Source organism: Peromyscus eremicus, chromosome 7, assembly GCF_949786415.1.
Source record: "Peromyscus eremicus chromosome 7, PerEre_H2_v1, whole genome shotgun sequence".
Lineage (NCBI taxonomy): Eukaryota > Metazoa > Chordata > Mammalia > Rodentia > Cricetidae > Peromyscus > Peromyscus eremicus.
Genome location: NC_081422.1, coordinates 39,237,658 through 39,257,048, shown reverse-complemented (window position 1 = coordinate 39,257,048; position 19,391 = coordinate 39,237,658). Strand labels below are relative to the sequence as shown.

General features: G+C 46.2%; 1 protein-coding gene across 1 annotated transcript in view; it reads left to right on the top strand.

The window, feature by feature from the left end:
- Nucleotides 1-291: 291 nt before the first annotated feature.
- Kmt2a (lysine methyltransferase 2A) overlaps nucleotides 292-19,391 on the top strand; it is a 79,522-nt gene continuing 60,422 nt past the window's right edge. Inside the window, exon 1 of the mRNA XM_059267734.1 lies at nucleotides 292-717. Within this exon, the coding sequence (XP_059123717.1) occupies nucleotides 292-717 (426 nt within the window). The remainder of the gene's footprint in view (nucleotides 718-19,391) is intronic.

Below are 19,391 nucleotides of genomic sequence, written 5' to 3'. Positions count from 1 at the left end.
AGGGCGGGGCATGCACTTATCCAGGTTGCGGGGCGGGAGGAGCCGGGCCCGGGGCTCGGCATAGAGCAGCGGCCGCCGGGCGGCGGAGGCGGAGGCCAGAGGCCAGTATGCAGATTGCAGGGCAGGCGAGCGCAGCCCGGCGCTCGGCATAGAGGGCCGCGGGGTGCGGGCGGCCAGGCGGCGCCAGGCGGGTTAGGCAGGTTCCGGGGCCCGCCGCTCCCCCCCCCCTCCGCCTCCCCGCCCCCCTGTGTTGTCGCCTCTCCCTCTCGCTGCTTCACTTACGGGGCGAACATGGCGCACAGCTGTCGGTGGCGCTTCCCCGCCCGACCCGGGACCACCGGGGGCGGTGGCGGCGGGGGGCGCCGGGGCCTAGGGGGCGCCCCGCGGCAACGCGTCCCGGCCTTGCTGCTTCCCCCCGGGCCCCCGGCCGGCGGTGGCGGCCCCGGGGCGCCCCCCTCCCCCCCGGCGGTGGCGGCGGCGGCGGGAAGCAGCGGGGCTGGGGTTCCAGGGGGAGCGGCCGCCGCCGCCTCAGCAGCCTCTTCGTCGTCTGCCTCGTCTTCGTCTTCGTCATCGTCCTCAGCCTCCTCAGGGCCGGCCCTGCTCCGGGTGGGCCCGGGCTTCGACGCGGCGCTGCAGGTCTCGGCCGCCATCGGCACCAACCTGCGCCGGTTCCGGGCAGTGTTTGGGGAGAGCGGCGGGGGAGGCGGCAGCGGAGAGGTAAGGGGGCGAGGAACCCCCAGGTCCGGGGGCTCGACCCTCTGCGGAGCCCCTCCCCTCCCCCATCCAGGTTTGAGGAGCATCCCAATTCTGGAAACATCCTGGGGTCCCTAACCCGGAGCAAATGGCCCTCCCATTCTGGGACCCCCTTAGGGGTTGCAGACCCCCCAGGCGCCCTTACCCGGGGGTTCAGACCCTTCTGGCTGAGGGCGTTTACCCCCCACCCCGCTTTCTTCCCCTGGACCCTTCCCCAAATCCCTTGGCACAGACCCCCTTGCGGGGGTTTCCCATCCCGGGACTGAACCCCTCCTCCCTTTCACAGATTACCTCATCCGAGCCAGATTCCTCCCTCCCTCTGCCAGAGACCTGATCCCGCCACATCTCCGCCTCCCTTCCTGGGCAGATGTGTTACTCCTAGGCAGCCTTCCCCTTGGACATCTCTCGGGTGGTGGCTTCATCTAGGGCCACGTTCTTCTCCTGGTCCGTGGGAAATCCAGGTCCCTTCCTGCACCCTGCTTTCGGAAAAGCCTGACCACCCCTCGCTCCATCTCCAGCCAGGTCTTCACCTTGCCAGCCACTCCCCCTTCTCTCGCCTCTTCTCCCAGCCCACTCCCACCTCCTGCACACCGGGCCTCCTCGTCCCGCCCTACCCCACGGGAAACCTTTCCTCTCTACCTGGCTGTCCTCCTCTCTCCTGAAGATAACAGTGCTCTCCTCTGCACTCGTCCCTTTCCCCATCTTCCAGGGCTGCGGTTCCTAGGCTGCTGGTGTCAGGGATGTACCTCCAACTCCACCCCTTTCCCTCCTTCAGATGAAGGACCATCCGTGTGTTAAGAGGGAAAATGGCCCAGGGACCCCCTACGCTTGGAGCAGGGCTACTTTCCAGCATTCTCCTTGAGAGGAGCAGGCTTTCCCTCCAGCTCTAGAGAAAGGGGGCCCCCCGTGTTTGTGGGGGGACTTGGGCAGCATCCTCCCAAGGGAAGCAGCTGCTCTCTTACCCCACCCACTGCGCCTGAGAGCTTGCAGCCTCTGGCCCTGGCTCCCTCCCTCCCGCCCTTCTCTCTCTCTCTCTCTCTCTCTCTCTCTCTCTCTCTCTCTCTCTCTCTCTCTCTCTCTCTCTTTATCTCGTCATTATATTATTGATCCACCTTTTCCTAGGCCAGTCCTGGGGCTTGGAAGGGGTGGAGGAAAGCCGAGTTGGGGTGAGAGTAGATAAGGGACAGTTTTACGTTAGTGTGGTGGCGGTGGTGGTTGCTTTGGGTTGGGAAAAAGAGGATTCTGGAGCAAAGTTAGTCTTCAGGAGGAGGTAAGGTTGTCTGCGATTCCTATTGGGAGACTCAAGGTGGGTGAAGGGTCAGTGCTTTGCTCCTTCCCAATTAGTAAACGGGTCGAGAACCGGGGGGATGCTTTGATTAGCGTTATTCAGCCTTTTTCAGCAAAAAGGAAAGTTGCCCTGGGAAGGGAAGTGGAGTTCAGGTTCAGTCAGTGGTGTTGCGCATTTGTTTTCCATTGGATGCAGAAAGGGCAGTTTGAATCGCAGGGGAGGGGGGGAGAATGGGATGGGGGATGCTAGGGGAGGAAGAGCAGCTGCCAGGGGCTGCAGTGAAGGGGGGTAGGGGCTTGCTGCTCTGGAGTGCTGTTGATTGAAACAGAAAGGGAAAGATAGCAACCAGTCGTTTCCTGCGTGCTCTGCCGTTGGGGCACACAAAATATCCTGGGCAAACCCCTTGTGGCCCGTTATGCCCTGCACCCCTTTAGATTTAGCCAAGGCCTTGGGAAGACAGGGAGGGAGGAGATCCCAGGAACCCCTGTCCCTCCTTTCAAGGAGCTGGCCTCTTTTTTTTTTTTTTTAAGTTGTTGGTCTTCAGCCTCCTTTTAAAGATTGTTTCTAAGGCAGCCGGCTCCAGAGACAGACAACAGCCCGCCTTCTGACAGAGCAAGGAGGACATGATGGGGGCGTGTTCCTTGCTGTAGTTAGCTAGCTAGCTCCTGCAGCAGCATATCCTCTCTGCCTGGCCCTCTCAGCTCTGTCCCACCTCCTTTTCCCAGCCTTCAGAAGGCTGCTGCAGTAAGCAGGGTTGTTTGAGAGTGTTTTATTGGTTGCTGTAGATTATTATTATTATTTTTGAAAGGCCCATTCTGTATTTTTTAAGCTAACAACACAGATCCCATGTAGTTGGAGAACCAAAGGCCTCATACATGACAAAAAGACTGAACCGTTCAGGTTCCTTGCATGGAGTTGGTGCTTAAATGTGAGTTAGTTTTGCTTTTTTAAAAGGTACAGCAGAAAAAAAGAAAAGAAAAGTCTTCCGTTGACATGTCATTTACCTGCATGTTTTCAGACTTGAGACTTGACTGGTTATATGTAGACTTCTATTCTCACGTATATTTGAGTGTAAAAAGAAAGTCTCTATTAGGAGAAGCTGGTCTGCTTTACGGGGATCCCGAAGCAGCAGCATTTTGTTGTTCGGCATGCTTATGCATTTTGTATGGAAGGACCGTGTGTCCAAGGTCTAAATGTTCTGATCACACATTTAAAAGCAGCGTTTTATGTCAGCAGCTTCCAATCATAACTGTTCAAGAGACTGTTTAGAAAGAGAGACACCTGGATTCAGGGACCTAATGTCTGGGCATCAGAATATCTTATCTGTTGGTCTTTGGCAAACTACCTGTGACGTTTTAATCAGGTGCTGACGGTTTCTTACCTGTCAGTATTATGGTTGTGAGCAAGCTCTTTATTTTGCCTTAACGGGTAATTTGTTGTGTAAAACTTGTCGAGGAATTTCAGTTACTATGAATGAGATCAAGTGTAATGGGGAGGAGGTTTCTCTTCAGAACTTGTGCCTGAATGGTAGTCACTCTCTTATTGTGAAGGGTGGTTTACTCCTTGCATTAAATTCCAGTGTTGTTATTTTTTTTTCCTAAACTGGGCTCGAGTGAGCTGTTGGTAAGCTTTCTGTCTGGTAGTTTGAGTCCATGTAGCACAGGCTGATGGAGTGTGTTGTCATGGTAAGCCAGAGTGACAGCCTCTTCTGGCCTGCTGGCTTTCAGCATAGAAACCAAGCATTTGGTGACATGGTCTTACACATCAGTGATAGAGTTGCCCAGGTCTTCCTTCAAGCTGACATACTTATATTATCCTAAAAGTTGCTTCTTAGAACTTACCCATGCTTCTTAGGAGGTCTTGCCTGGACTCTGGAATGGTTGTGTGACCCAGAACAATTCTAAGCTCTTTAAATTGTGGTTTACTTTAAGTGAATAGTGACTTGGAGTTGCTCATCATCAAAGCTAAGTTCTTCTAAAGCTAGGTGACAGAACTTTCGAGATTCCCCCTGTAGGAATCGTGTTGTTACTCACAGGAGACCCGTCCTTCATTGCCATTGGCTCCTTGCTCTCCTTGGATTGACATCTCTCTGGTAACAAGTACATAGGAGTTCCTTGGGATTACGTTCTGTTATAATGAGGTGATTTTTCAAAATACGGAGATGTTTGGGCGTTCTGGGTGAGTTAGGAGGTGGAACCGAAGCTTTGCCATCTCCTGTAGGACACCACAGAGGTCCGTGTCCTGTGCTGCTTTCCCACGCACTTCATAGTGTTGGCGACTGGCTCCGGTGATACTCAGATTGCTCTTTGCTGTCTAAATAAGCACAGCAGAGCAGCAGCTTCTGTTGGCTAGAGTTTGCAGTAATTTGACATAAATTTCAGAAATATTTTATCATCCAGCAGTCTTCACTGATTTCATATGCCACTCCTATCACCTCTCAGCACGTTAAAAGCGGTGTTCTTGATCTCAACACTGCACACTTTATAATTATATGTGATATTAAAACTGAATTACAACATTGATGCATATTTGTTTTCATCTAAAGTTTCAGTAAAGTCCCTGTGGCCTGAGGCAGGCTTTCAGGTTGGGCTTAGGAAAGACAGTAGTTCTCTAGCTGGAAGGCAGCTGGAGAGTGTCTGGGTTTTTTTTTTTCCTTTTAATTAAAAAAATAATAATAATGTTAACCAGGTGTGTGTACCCAAAGAGTTGTTGCTCTTTGGTTGCCTTCACAGCACAAGCTAAGCCTTGGCAGAAGGTGAATGAAGCTGAGAGAACAGAGTGGAGTGGACGTCAGTGGATGTGAGCTCTGTCTCACTCATCCTGTCACTGTCCCTTAGGACACACCGAGCAGTTCATAGTTTTTGCTTGTTTGTTTTTGAGACATGGTCTTATTGTGTAGACCAGGCTGGCCTTAAATTTGTGGAGATCTGCAATCCGGTAGTTCCTGAGTGCTGGGATCAAAGGCACGTGCCACTGTGCCCAATTGGGCAATTCACTTTTAACCTTAAATTTCTGATAGATAAATGAAGTTGTACTAAATAGCTCATAAACCTTTCTGTTCCATTATTCTTATTCCTTCCTTCCTTCCTCCTCCTCCTCCTCCTCCTCCTCCTCCTCCTCCTCCTCCTCCTCCTCCTTCTCTTCATCATTGAGTCAGGTCTTGCCATGTAGCTCTTCTTCATCATCATCATCATCATCATCATCATCATCATCATCATCGAGACACAGTCTTGCCATGTAGCCCTGGTTATACTGGAACTCCCTATGAAGACCAGGCTAGCCTTGGATTTATCAAGACTCCTACCTTGGTGTCTCCAAAGTGTTGGGATTACAGACACGCACTACCACACCTAGACGAGAATTTCTTATTCTGAGTTTGTTTATTCATTTATTTAGTGAAACTCTTTGATGCCTTTCAATATCAGATTGTACATTTGCCCACTTAACCATCATTATTATTAGGAGACATTTCAACTTGGTGGGAAAGTTTTCATTGTGTGGAAAACATAAGGGTTTTGCTGATGTTATCAACAAAAATGGAGATGCTTTGGGATCTAGCTGTGTTACTTATGCTGACCTTGAACTTCTAGGCTCAAGCAATTCTGCCTCAGCCTCCTAAAGTTGCTGGGACTGTGGACACATACCACTATGCCTGACTTGAAGGCCAAGTTTGAAATAAAGTTCTGAGGATCTGTAGAACCTCGGCATTATGCTCTTGTTTGGCTAGATTTGTTTTCATTCTTGTAATTTCCTTACCGAAAAGGAAGCTGTTTTCAGTCTGGGTGATGTATTTCTCTAGGTGTATGAGCTTTAAACAAGAAGATAAATCCAGAGCAACAGTACCTTCTCTGAGTGAAGCAGCTGTTAGTAAGTCCTGAAATGAAGTGCTGAATATTAGGAATGCAGTCTTCAGGACCTTTTCCCTCTTCTGGGAAGCACATCCCATGTCCCCACATTTCCCTCCCAGTTAAGCATCTCAAGGCACATGCTCCTGAAGGAAATGATTCACAGAATAGTGAGATCCCTTCTGATTTGACGTGAAGAGAAAATGCTCCCATTTGGGTTTCATTTCTCATCTCTGCTCACCTTGGAGCTGTCCTTCCAGGCAGAGAACAGCTGTGCAGCCTGTGCCCGCCAGTTGCCGCCCTTACTCGGTGGCTGGAGGGGGTGGCAGCCGTACTTTGGCCTGCTCGGAGGCGTAGCAGACTGCAGCGCCTCTCTCGGAGACTCACTGTGTTTTAATTGCAGGTCTCCTAATTAAGATCTCTTTGTGCCTGCCCACATTCCTCTAGTGTTGGCACAGAACTTCAGCTCCCTTCTAGCACTTAGCTGAAGGCCTTCAATCGGGCCTTTTGTGAATATCTTGTCTCCATTCTTCTGCCAAGGTGGAGAGCCTGGTGGCCTGGGTTTTGAGGAAGGGGGAGCTTTGTGTCTGTCACTGCACTGGTAGGAGCCTCCTTGGGGATCTCTGCGATGGACCCTTACTTTGTTTGCATGCCATTTTCTGGGATTAAGATAGGTGAAATTACTAATGAGTCTGCATGATGCACCTCCATTTCAGCCAGCTCCTAAACCCTCTAGGCACAGGTAGGAGACAGCCGCTAACGGTCACTCTTAGAAGGCACTTGCTCCGGGCTTACCAAGATTGGCTCATGAAATTTGAGGAATTAAGTTTTATCGTGGATTAAATCACAGGCCTGTGATTTTTGTGGGCTGCTAGGTTGTGAGGATACGTGATAAAATGAAATTATTGTTTGACCCCAAATTGTACCAGATTTTGGAACAGCATGAATGAAGTAGCTTTGAGATTGGGATTGGAATTAGCTTTTTTTAAATGACATCTATTGTGTGTGAGTGTGTGAGTCTGTGTGTGTGTGTGTACAAGAGCCTGTGTGAACACACATGTATGGAAGGCATCAGACCACTTGTATAAGTTGCTTCTCTCCTTCTACCACATGGGACCTAGGGATCAAATTGAGGTTGTCAGGTTTGCCAGCCAATGCCTTTACCTGCTGAGCCATCCCATGGGCCCCTGAATTAACTTTTTTTAAAATTGTCTTACTAATTGTAGGTGTCAGTGTTTCTTGAGGTCAGGAACTGGCTGCACTGAGCTTCTGGAAATAGTTTCAGAATAAGCTAAAAGAATTTCTGTAAAAGGTAGCTCAGCTTCGGTTTCCACTATACTGGTGCTCAGAATGTAGCCCACCCTTCCATCGGTCTGCAGTGTGGCATGCTGGAGGAAGTGGGGAGTCTTGATGAAGAAGGATCTTAAATCCTTCACCTGGGCCCAGATGCTTTCATTGATCCCATCACTCCGATAGGCAGACAAAGGGCTATTCTGTTGTTGTTATTCTCATGTCTTGGTGGAGGCCTGAATGAAGGAAGTACAGGATCTTTTATGGCATGCATTAAATAAGCTGCAGGCCTGTGCTCTTGTACCTGAGTGGGTGGTTTTATGGCCTAATTCTCTAATTGCTGGCATTTATGATGGTGTGGATGCTACTGGCCCTGTGGCTGAGGTAGATTAATGCTGGGAATAGGGAGAGAAGAGGGCCCCCTTTGTTAGCCTTTCCTTTTCTCCTTCAATAAGGTCTCTGAGAAAGCCCTGAGGAAATGCTCAGACACTAGAATGAGAGAATGACTTCCCATAAAATGGTCCTTTATGTTTTTAAAGGGATGGGTTGCTTTGCTTGACCTATCCAAAGAAATCCATACCACCACCACTGTTAAATATTTCAGTGAGTTTTTTACCTTGTCAGGTTACACACCTCATGGGAAGCCAACCATGAGGCTGAAGCCGTTACCTAAGATTTGCGTTTAAAGACCTGACTTGCAGTTGTAGACAGGTTCCCTTGTGGGGTTAATACAAAGCTTCCTGGAGGCCAGGTTGGTTTAACTTCTTAGATTCAGAATATACCACCCTAATAGGTTTTTGTTTAACAAAGGTATCAGTGTAAGAGTTAGTTGGCAGTTTTCTGCACAGTGCACGAAAATTCCCCTTCCTTGAAATGAGTAGTTGTTTTTTCTGTTTGACGAATAGCCTGGAGGGATTTCCCCGATGTATTGCCTCTCAGTCTGTATGAGGTCCGGTGGGTGGGGTCTATTTCACTGGTGCTTATTTCGGTGTTGGAGTGTCTTCTGTATATTTTACCCGTTTCCGTGCATTTCTGGTTCTGTGTTGTGTTGCAGTGTGTAGATGCGTTGGTGACTTTCAGCACTGTGAGCCTTTCTGACATCTCCCCGCCTGAGAGCGCTGACCATTGCCCGTGCGCTGCTGAAATAGCATTGTCTGATTCTCGTTTTACTGCAGCAGAGTAAATGTGGCTCTCCGGCTGGAGATAGGAGAGTAGCTTGAGTTGTGAGGAGTGGTTTTGGAGGAAATGTTTTCATTGGGCTCACTTTTGAACTTGGTTCTAAAAACTAGAGAAAAGTTGATCATACATTCATAATAAATATCTCACTCCTAGAGCAATGAATATTGATAGGTGCCTGAAGTTTAGCTTTTGTCCGTTCATCAAAACAGACTAATTTTTAGATCAAACACAATACTGTCCCTAGATTATTGCCTTAATTATAAGCAGTAAAATCTTGTGGATAACATCTCTTTAAGCTTGGCTAATGAGGAAATCCTCTTGTAATCTCTCTGACTGGGAGTTTTTATTTGTGCATATATAAATGCCTTTACAAAGGGGACCGGGAATCTCATAGTCTAATCTGGAATAGTGGGAGATAATATAGCACAGTGATTAGGAGCTGCCAAGACTTGGCTCTGGATTTAGACTGCCTGGGTTCAAATCTTAATTTAGCCATGTATTAGCTGAGTGACCTTGCAGAGTTTAACTCCTTCATGACTTAGTTTCTTCATTTGCATATTGGGGGTAATCATGCTTCATAAGAGTATTGTGAGGCTTAATTGAGACCATGCATGCAAAGCACTTACCACTTTGCTTAGCACATAGGAGCCCTAGTTATTATTAGAATGAGAAATTGAAAGGACACAAGAACTATAACCTTTTCATCATACCTGGATTGGTTTATTACTTTGAGGTATGCATGTGTGTGCGTGCGTGCGTGCGTGCGTGTGCGCGCGCGTGCACGCGCACAAACCTATTTGAGTGCTGTGGTTGACCCCAGCCCCGACGCGACAAATGCTCTGTGTGTCCTGACTTCAGAATGTTACTGATTTTTGCTCTGGGTTTCAAGTTACCTGTCAGCTGAGTGGGCGTGAACTGAAGGACAACTATCCATCTTGGTAACAGAAGGTATCATTGGTAGCCAAGGAAAACATAATCGGAGAGAAGACCCAGAGAGGGAGAAGGAGTGGGGAGGAAGGTGGCTCCTGACTTACGGGATGACAGCCCAGGCAGCTGCACAGGGGTTGCTCCCTTGGTCTTTATGACTAATAATATTCTTAATCTATTAATGGAATCACTTGGTGATCTTTTAACCAAAAACTCAGGGGTTTTTTTGTTGCTGGTGTTTTGTTTTTTTTTGTTGCCTCCCAGGTTCAGATCCATTGGTTTGTAATTGGTTACTGTGATGTTTGCCCTCAAGTTTCAATTTGGACAGAATCGATGTTGATCTGCAGCAGCCTTTGTCAGCTTGTGGAATCACAACCCCCTTAGGGGTGTCGAACGACCCTTTCACAGAGGTCACCTAAGACCACCAGAAAACACAGGACATTTACATTACAATTCATAACAGTAGCAAAATTATAGCTATGAAGTGGTAATGAAAATAATTGTATGGCTGGGGGTCCCCACAGCATGAGGAACTGTACTAAAATATTTTTATTTGGGGGCCTGGAGAGACGGCTCATCAGTTAAGAATACTTATTGCTGTTGCAGAAGACATGGGTTAGATTCCCAGCACGCACGTATGGCTGGGGGTCCCCACAGCATGAGGAACTGTACTAAAGGATCACAGCATTAGGAAGGTGGAGAACCACTGTTTTGAGAAATCAGTGCAGTGCAGTCAACAATTTAATTATAGAAGAGATGTTGAGTGGTAAGTTACAACTTCTGGGGATGGAACCTTGTTATTGTTATTGAGAAATAACAATGACTTCAAGTAGTGAAAAATGAATTAAAGTTTGAAAATAATTAGTAGAAAGAATAGTAAGCTTAAGAAAGAAAAATACCGACCTAGAGATACGATTCTGTGGGGAAGAGTACTGTCTGCTTGAATAGAAGCCTGTGTTTGATTCCCAGCACCAGATGGCAATTCAGTCATCTGTAATTCCAGTTCTAGAGGATCCAGTGCCTTTTCCCGGCTTCTGTGGGCACCATGCACTGACATGGTACACAGACATACATGTAGGAAAAACGTCATATACATAAAGTTTAAAAAAAAAAAGAAAAAAAATTTAAATGTTTCTGCCCCATTAAGAAAAAAAAAAAAAAAAGGAAACATACAGTTCTGTAAGTACCTCTCTTTCTTTTTAAAAATATTTTTATTTGGGGGCCTGGAGAGACGGCTCATCAGTTAAGAATACTTATTGCTGTTGCAGAAGACATGGGTTAGATTCCCAGCACGCACATGGTGCTTCACAACCATTCATGGCTCCAGTTCTAGGGGATCTGAAGCCCTCTTCTGACTTCCTCCGGCACCAGACATGCACATGGTGTATATACACACATATATATGTACACACATACAGTCAGGCCAAACATACATAAAATAAATCTAAAAAATATTTTTATCTATATGAATGTTTGGCCTGACTGTATGTATGTACGTACGTATGTATGTATGTATGTATGTATGTATGTGCACCGTGTGCATGCAGTACCTGCCGTAAGAGGGTGTTGGGTGCCCTAGACCTGGAGTTAGAGGTGGTTGTGAGCCACCATGTGCTGGACAAGAAAGAACTCAGATCCTCTGCAAGAAGAGCAACAAGTGCTCTTAACCACTGAGCAATCTTTAATCATTCCAGCCCTGCAGTACCTCTCTTCAATGAGGACATGTTTGGGGTTAGTGAGGTGGCTCAGTGAATAAAAGGTGCTTAACGCAGACTTTGATGACCTGAGTTTGACCCCTACAACCTACATGGTGGAAGGAGAGAACCAACTTCTGCAAGTTGTCTCCTGACCTCCACACATACACTGTGATACACACACACACACACACACACACACACACACACACCCCTGTGCTTATGCACACAGATCATATACACATACAAAATAAATATAACCAAACTTTAAAAAAAAGGAAATGCCTACTAAAACACTACATGCCATCTTTTACCGGTCCAGGCAGTAGTTTTCCTTGAGTCCTGTGGCTAGGAGGTGGCAGAGCTGAGATTCCAACCCTGACGTGTTCACTCTTGGTGTTTGTGTTGTGTTACAGTCCTTCTCTTTCCACCCCAGCCCCTGGTTTCTGAGCTGTGTCCAATACACTATTGCGGCGTCTCTTCAGTCAGTCTCTCTTATGTCTATCACTGAGGACCATTATGGTGCGCTCCTAACTGGCCACCTCCCTCTTCACCGCACACAGTGTGCCCAGTGCTTTCCTTAAATAGAGAGCGATTCTGTTACTGTTTCCCTTTGGCTTCTCACAAATAGATGATTTTCATTCTCAGCCCTTCGTAGCTCACCCGGCCTGCGTGTCTGCGTTTGAACTCTACCTGCTAAGTACACTTTCTCACTTCTCTGCTCCATCTACAGTGGACGGGGCACCATTGATGTGTTCTCCCTGGGCTTTCTGCTCTGCCTCGGTGCCTTTGCAGAGCCTCTTTGCGTGAGCCTTCAGTTCACCTGCCCCTGGGTTATTCAACTCTGCTCGACTCTGGTCTTCGTATCGCTACTCTCCCATGAAACATTCACAGATACTGCTGTGAGTTGAAATTCTGTTTCTCCTTTTTAAAAAATTTGTTCCCAACCCTCCAAGAGCTTCCTTACTCCTTTCATTGTGGATACCTGTAAATTCATCTGTCTTCGCCCCGATAGTTTATGGCTCCCTTGAAGACTGGATTCCTAAGTGTAAAGTGGATCCGTGACTACTGAACTCTTAGGAGTACTGCAAGGATTTATTGTAGTAAATTAGGAGAACTTGTGCACAGCTCCGCAGTTTTGACTTGTTTTTAAAGAAAATAGTAAGCAGCCTGGGGAGAGGGCTCTGTTGGTTAGAGTGCTTGCTGAACAAGCATGAAGACCTGAGTTTGGATGCTCAGCACCCATAAAAGCCAGGCATGGTGCATGTGTCTGGAACTCCAGTACTAAAAGCCAGGCATGGTGCATGTGTCTGGAACTCCAATTCTAAGACAGGTAGATCCTTGGAGCTCACTGGCCAGCCAGCCTTGTCAAAAAATGTTCAGCTCTGGGTGCAGTGAGACCTCAAGGCGGGGTAAAGCAGAGAGTGGCATCATCCCCTGGCCTGTGTACCAGCATGCATAGCCCATCACTGGCCTTTTAATTGATAATTATTAATTACTTTTTGAGACAAGGTCTTGCTGTATAGCCCTGGCTGGTCTGGAACTCCCTATGTAGACCAGGTTGACCTCAAACTCAGAGGCAGGTTGCCTCTGCCTCCTATACAGGACTTAGTTTAAAGGTACTCCCAGGTATGGGTTTGGAAGTGATGTTGGGGTATTCTGATTAGATGGCATTGTCATTTATATAGATAACATTTAGCGCTGATCAGCCCTTTATTTGAATGTTGTTTCCATTTCTAGGTTCCTCAGCTTAAAAAGGATGAGGAGACCTTGGAGATGGTTGTGAGGAGACTCAAAAGATGATAATATGATTGGAAGTCAGTAAGGTTGAGAGAATGAAAGGTTAAGAGATAACTATAATTGTTCAGAAACCATGAATGGATTCATTATTAGGAATGGTAACGCTTTGTTCTCTAGCTCCATTGATACTGGAATACGAGAAAATAGGTTTAAACTGAATGGGGGCAGTTGAAAAAAAGAACTTGTTGCTAGTGATGGTTGTCATAGTGATGGGAAAAGGTTACCAAAATAATGCACTGTGGAGAGAGATTTGAAAAATCCAGTCTGTCTACATATGTATAAAGTGACCTTTCACTCCATCTTCCTGTGAATCAATAAATACAGCCTTACTCAGCTCCTTGAGGACATGGATCATGGTTTATATCTTTTACTATTTATTCCTCAAGGTGTCCTAGTGCCTCACTGGCTCCTCAAGAAGTATTTGATTTGAATTGTCAATTTATGACAATAATTAATTTTTGTAGTAAGATTCCAGAGAGATGTCTTCTAGAGAAATGAAATATGGTTTTTGTAGTGGTTTTATAGGAGGATAAAAACTTTTTAAAATGAAGCTACAAGACAAATTGTAGACATCAAAAAGAGCCAGGAATAACAAGATGTGATCCTCAGACAGGAAGTAAGAAATTGCCTAGAGGTTTCATGCCCGTTTCCAGTTGTGCGTGGAAGAGGAAGGCTCCAGAACACCCTTTCCTAGGGTTCCACTGCTGATGGAAGGTCTTAACAGATGCTTGCAAGTTGCTTCCAGTCTGACATCAAATCGCTTCATGTGAATGAGTCTTATATAAACCTCTGACCCTTGGCTTGTGAGTCTCTGTGGAGGGTTTGCATCACTCAGAATGAAACCTTTTTAGATGTGTTGGGTTGCAGAAAGCATTTCCTGTACAGTCAGACCGAGAACTGTGAATTGGGATTATTCATCTAGATTACTAAAACTCTGGGCTGAGTTCATGTTAACACCAGCCAGCTTTCCCACCGCCAGGACCTCCATTGGGGTTGTTGAACAGTTAGAATTTTTGAATTGTGTATGAATGCCTTCTTACAAGTGATAAAAGAATGAACTACTGAGTTTATTCTCTGAGTTTCCTCAAGTCACGTCCACTTTTAACGAGTTACTCTCGTGGAATGACTACAATGTATAGACACTGGTTCCCTGCAGGAGTACTGCAGTGGAGTCAGATGGGAGGGCCGGGACTCCCTGGTCGGACAGCTGCTGTGTGCAGAAACTGGAGCACTGGGGGAAGAGCGGACTTAGACTTTGCTTGTAGACTTCAGTCACCGACCATACTGGTCACATGCACAGAGGAGAGGAGAAGCACTTAACCCCCGTAAGCTTTCTCTGGTCTTGTTTTTGTTTTAAGACAGGGTCTCATTATGTAGACCGGGCTGGCCTTGAACTCACAGAGATCTACATGTCTTTGCCTCCCAAGTACTGGGATCAAAGGTGTGTACTACCACATTGGTCTTTTTTTTTTTTTTTTCTTGAGGGCCTCTACTATCAGAGTAAGTTTTAAAAATACAAGGGACTTTTTAAAAAATGTAGTTAATGCCACTCATTGTAGGCTTCTCAGAACTTGATAGCAAACTTCCAAATATGATGTAGTTGTCAAGAGAACATGAGTTTCCCCAACCCTAATATTTGAACATTAAGTCCTAAAAAAGCAATGAGTCTGATGGAGAACCTGGTAGCCCTGTTGCTTTCCTAAACGGGATGTTCATGTTGTTATTCTTCATGTTGCTCCTCTGTAGAGAGATGGCCCTGTTTACTTTAGAGGGAAGGAAGTTGTGGCTTTCTCAGTGATACCCACGTTGCTGTTGGTCATTCAGTAGCCCATGGTCCTAAAAGGAAAGACGAAACTTGACTTTGCATATTAATGAGAAGAACAAACCAGGAGAGAACTGAAATTTTATAGTGAAAACATGTAGTTGAGAGCCAGGCATGGTAGCTTATGTCTGCAGTCCCAGCACTCAGGAGGGCGAGTCAAGAGAATGGTTAGTGTATGAGTGATAGGCCAGTCAGGTCTGCATCCCAAGACCTTTATCTCAGAGGGAAAAGAGGAAGGGAAGGAGGGAGGGAGGAGAGAGAAAATAACTCAGCTTCAATTAGGATATAGCTCAAAATGAAGTTCACTGCTTCAAGGTGGTGTGTGAGGGACCATATTCTCTTACAATGAAAAGAGCCGTCGGCTGACATTCTGAAGTTAGTTTTTGTTTAACATTCTAGCCTGGAGAGCTGGTTGTTTGTGGTGCCTCCCTGTTAGAAGAGACTAAGTCCTGTGGTTCTGATCCTTAACTTAATTTTCTACAATGGGCCAGTTAGGCAGGCTGATTTCTTTTGCTTTGGCAAACAGATAGGCCAGTTCAGACTTGGAAACTGTGGAGGCTAGAGGTATACTTGATTTCCTTCTTGTTTTGTTGAGACAGGGTCTCATGGAGCCTTGAACTTGCTGTGTAGCTGAGGGTGGCCTTGAACTCTTGCCTCTTGCCTCTACCTCTGAAGTGCTGGAATTACAGGCCCGTGCCACCATGCCTTGTTTTTAATGATTCTGTAAAGTAATTGGGCCATTGCCAAGAATCTGAATAGCCTACTGTCTGAGCTGGTGCTTGCATCCCACTGTTTTGTTTTTAAAGACAGATGAGCTATTTCATGACTTCCTCTCTTTCCGAAGCAGGATGGGTAGAATTCACCTGGCTCATTTGCTTAGCTCTCCCGAGCATCTTTGCCTTCTTGCTCTTGTTGACATGGAGTGGCTTTGAGGGGCACTGTCTCCTCTTGTTGTGAAGGGTATAGATCTGTGGTTCTGAGGTGGCAGTTGCTAGGTAGAACTGAATTAAAAGCTTGAAAACTGGAGTTCATTTTTGTATGTTGAATATGGTGACCTCCTATTGCTACTGGAGAACAGTATGTTACAGTCTTTGCACCTTTTAATCCTGGGTGACCTTTCCTCATTAGCATTTTTTTCACTAGCAGTCATATGTAAAAGAGTTTAAGTCCCTTCCTCCCTGTGGTGCGGTCAGACAGTCAGCTGTCCCTTCGATGCACCAGCAGTCAGAGAGAATTGGCACTCCACCTTGCCGACCAGTTCACAAGACACTGGTGTCAGATCAATAACTGTATACATTTCTTTTTTTTTTTTTTCCTTAGCAAGACTCTGACTATGAAGACTAGTACCTGAATTATTCCCAAAGACGATTCCTGTTAACATTAGTTTTAAGAGCTTCAACCTTCAAATTATCAATTTCCAAAGTATCTTGCAAAGTGCTATAATTATTTTAGTACTTACATTCATGTTATATTTTAAGCTGCACTTTAAAAAAAGAAATTAGATATTAAGCTGAGGGTTGGGGGCAGAGCTTGCCAAATGCTAAAACCCCAGCTCTTGGTCACTTGCTGATTTCTTGGGAACTTGGGGATCCTAGGACTTTGTATATGTTGGACAAACACTTTACCATTGAACTATTATTATTTCATTTTTATTTTGAAGATTTTATTTTTTTAAATTGAAGACAGGGTCTCATGTAGCTCTGACTGGCTTGGAACTCTCTATGTAGAGCAGGCTGGCCTCGAACTCAGAAATCTGCCTGCCTCTGCCTCCGGAGTGCTGGGACTGAAGGTGTGCACCACTCCGGGAGACTGTGAACTCTTCTTGGTCATCCTGATTCCACCACTGCGGTTAGCAGCGTGTACTCTCCACTCTGCTTTGAGACAGAATCTTGATAAATTGCCCAGGCTTCCCTGTCCTCCTCCTGCAGCCTCCCAAGTTCCTGGGATTACAACAGTTTATGTGTTGATTTGACAGTTGGTTGTGTTATACTGGGCATAAAAAAAAAAGAGAGAGAAATTTAAAAACTATTCTCAAAGTATTTGTTGGTGTTTCCTTTTCAGTTTAAGGGAACTTCTCTAATCAGAAAAGTGCCCCTTCCTCTGTAAGGCCGTCCTCTCTCCTGGAGCCCTGGGTTTCAGCTCTTTGGCTACTCATTGTTGTTCCTGCCAGCAACCCCTCTTTTGCATAGGCAGTTTCTCAACCTATCACAGTATAAACTGTCTGTCTGAATACAGTCCGTTTCTCAGTCCATCACAGCATAAACTGTCTGTCTGAATACAGTCCGTTTCTCAGTCCATCACAGCATAAAGTATGTCTGAATACAGTCCGTTTCTCAGTCCATCACAGTATAAAACTACCCGTCTGAATACAGTCTGTTTCTCAGTCCATCACAGCATAAACTATGTCTGAGTACGGTCCTCCTTTTAAAGCCCCTCGGTCCATGTCCTCCTCCAGTTACTGCCTGAGCTTTACCTTTTACAGCAGACCATGGTCTTTAAAGTGCTGTAATTGCTGTCTTCACTTTCTTATCCCCCAGGCCCTCAACTCCTGCAGTTGGGCTTTATCCCCAAGACTCAGCTAAGGTAGCTCTCATCAAGGTGTGTGTGTATGTGTGTGTGTGTGTGTGTGTGTGTGTGTGTGTGTGTGTAGGTAGGTGTAGGTGTAGGCCGGGGGAGGTCTCTGTCTTAACCAGATTGGATAGATAAGCCTTATCCTCTTAAACTCTTGCAGCATTTGAACCAGCTAAGCACTCCCTTCGGTCTTTCCTTGGACCTGTCACTCTGTACTCACGAATTCCTCATTTTTAGTGTTCGGCCTGGCTTTCTCTTCCCTGGGCCTGCCTGAGGCAGCCAGGAGTCCACCTGCTGCTGCCTTCTCGCCCTAGGTGGTCTTCTCCAGGCTTTCATCTATATGCTGAGAACTACTGCCTAAAATTTAGTCTTTTTAATACTGACTACTTTGTGTAATTCCAGACTTTATAACCAACTGCATATTTGACATTTCTGTTTGGGTGATAGTAATAGTAACTTGGCTAACATTTACTGAGTGTTTATTGTGGGCCAGACTGTATTGTGACCCTTCACAAATATTTTCTCACCTAATCTTCATGACCCTCTCTCTATGAGGCAAGGAAATAGGCATTTGGACTCCAATAGGTATTTCACACCAGCTATCTCCGATCACCTCCCCGTGCCCCCCCAACCTTTGCCATTCCCAGTCTGTTTTGGGTTGAGTGTACCAAGTACTTAGTTGCTCAGGCCTAAAACTCCATGAGAGATGTGCTTGATTTCTCTTCATTCTTATCCCAAATCTGAGTTCAGTAAATTCTTTATACTTCATCCAGAACATACCCCAACTCCCAGCTCCTCCTCACACCTCCACTCCTTGTAATCTCATCTATCTCCTCACATGTACTGGTCCTCACTAGAGTTTATTTCACACAGCAACTGTGAATTCCAGGATCAGATACATGGTTTATTCATGGTAAATTGGCCACCACTGCTAGAATAAACCGAAATTCTTCAACTATGGCCAGAGGTGAGATGCCTCTGGCCCAGCATGATTTTTTTTTTTTCTTTTACCTCTTCTCATTCATTCTGCAGAACCACGCTGGCTGCCATGCATGCTCTGTTTGCTCTTCTCTAGACTTTTGCACGTGTTGCGCCTTTGTGTTTGGATTTTCCTCATTTGGGTGCACTCAGCACGCTTGTCTGCAATGGCAACTGCTGTCTGTTACCGTTTAGGAACTGCAGACAATGCATCCACGGGGGAGGTTCTGGCACCAACAAAGGTTTCTTTATTGACGGGTCACGCTGTGATCCCAGCACTCAGGAGGCTGAAGCAGGAAGACTGTTGTGAGTTTGACCAGCCTAGGCTGCTTAGTTCCAGGTCAGCCTGGGCCTGCAGAGGGAGACTTGTCTCAACAAAACAAAACAGCCAGCTGAGGCAGGAGGATTACCTAGGCTTTGAGGCCCTGACTCAAAAAACAAACAAACCTCAAAATACTTAATATAACCTTTTCTTTTGCATATTTGTATGATGTAGTGTGTTTTTTTGTGTGTATACATGTATGCTTGCATGTACATGTGTGGAGGCCAGAGGTCAGCTTTGGGTATTTTTCTCCATTGCTCTGGACATTATTTTTTAGGACAGGGACTTTGACTAAACTCAGAATTCACTTTCTCTCTAGACTGACTGGACAGCAAACTCCTGGAATCTGCCTGTCTCTACTTCACCTAGCATTGAGGTTATAGATGCACACAGCCACACTTGGCTTTTATGTGGGTGTTGGAGATTTGAACTCAAGTCCTCGTGCTTGTCTTGTGAACATTTTTATCCACTGAGTCATCTCCCCAGCCTCATTTCATGTATATATATTTTTCTTTTTTGATTCAAAGTCTCCCTAATATAATTTTTAGTTATATTTATCTGTTGTGTACATGCACACATGTGGAAGTCAGGGGATAACTTTGCAGGAGTTGGTTCTCTCCTTCCAGAATGTGGGTCCCATAGGGCAAACTCAGGTCATCAGGCTTGGCAACAAGTATCCCTCTGAGGTATCTAGCCCCCATGTAATTGGTAGGTGTGTGAAATACTCTTTTAGGCTTTCAAGCCATTTAAAAGTGGCATAAGGCTGGGTGGTGGTGGTGGTGGTGGCGGCGGCGGCGGCGGCGGCGGCGGCGGCGGCGCTCGCCTTTAATCCCAACACTCAGGGAGACAGAGGCAGGTAGATTTCTGTGAGTTTGAGGCCAGCCTGGTCTACAGAGTGAGATCTAGGACAGCCAGGACTATA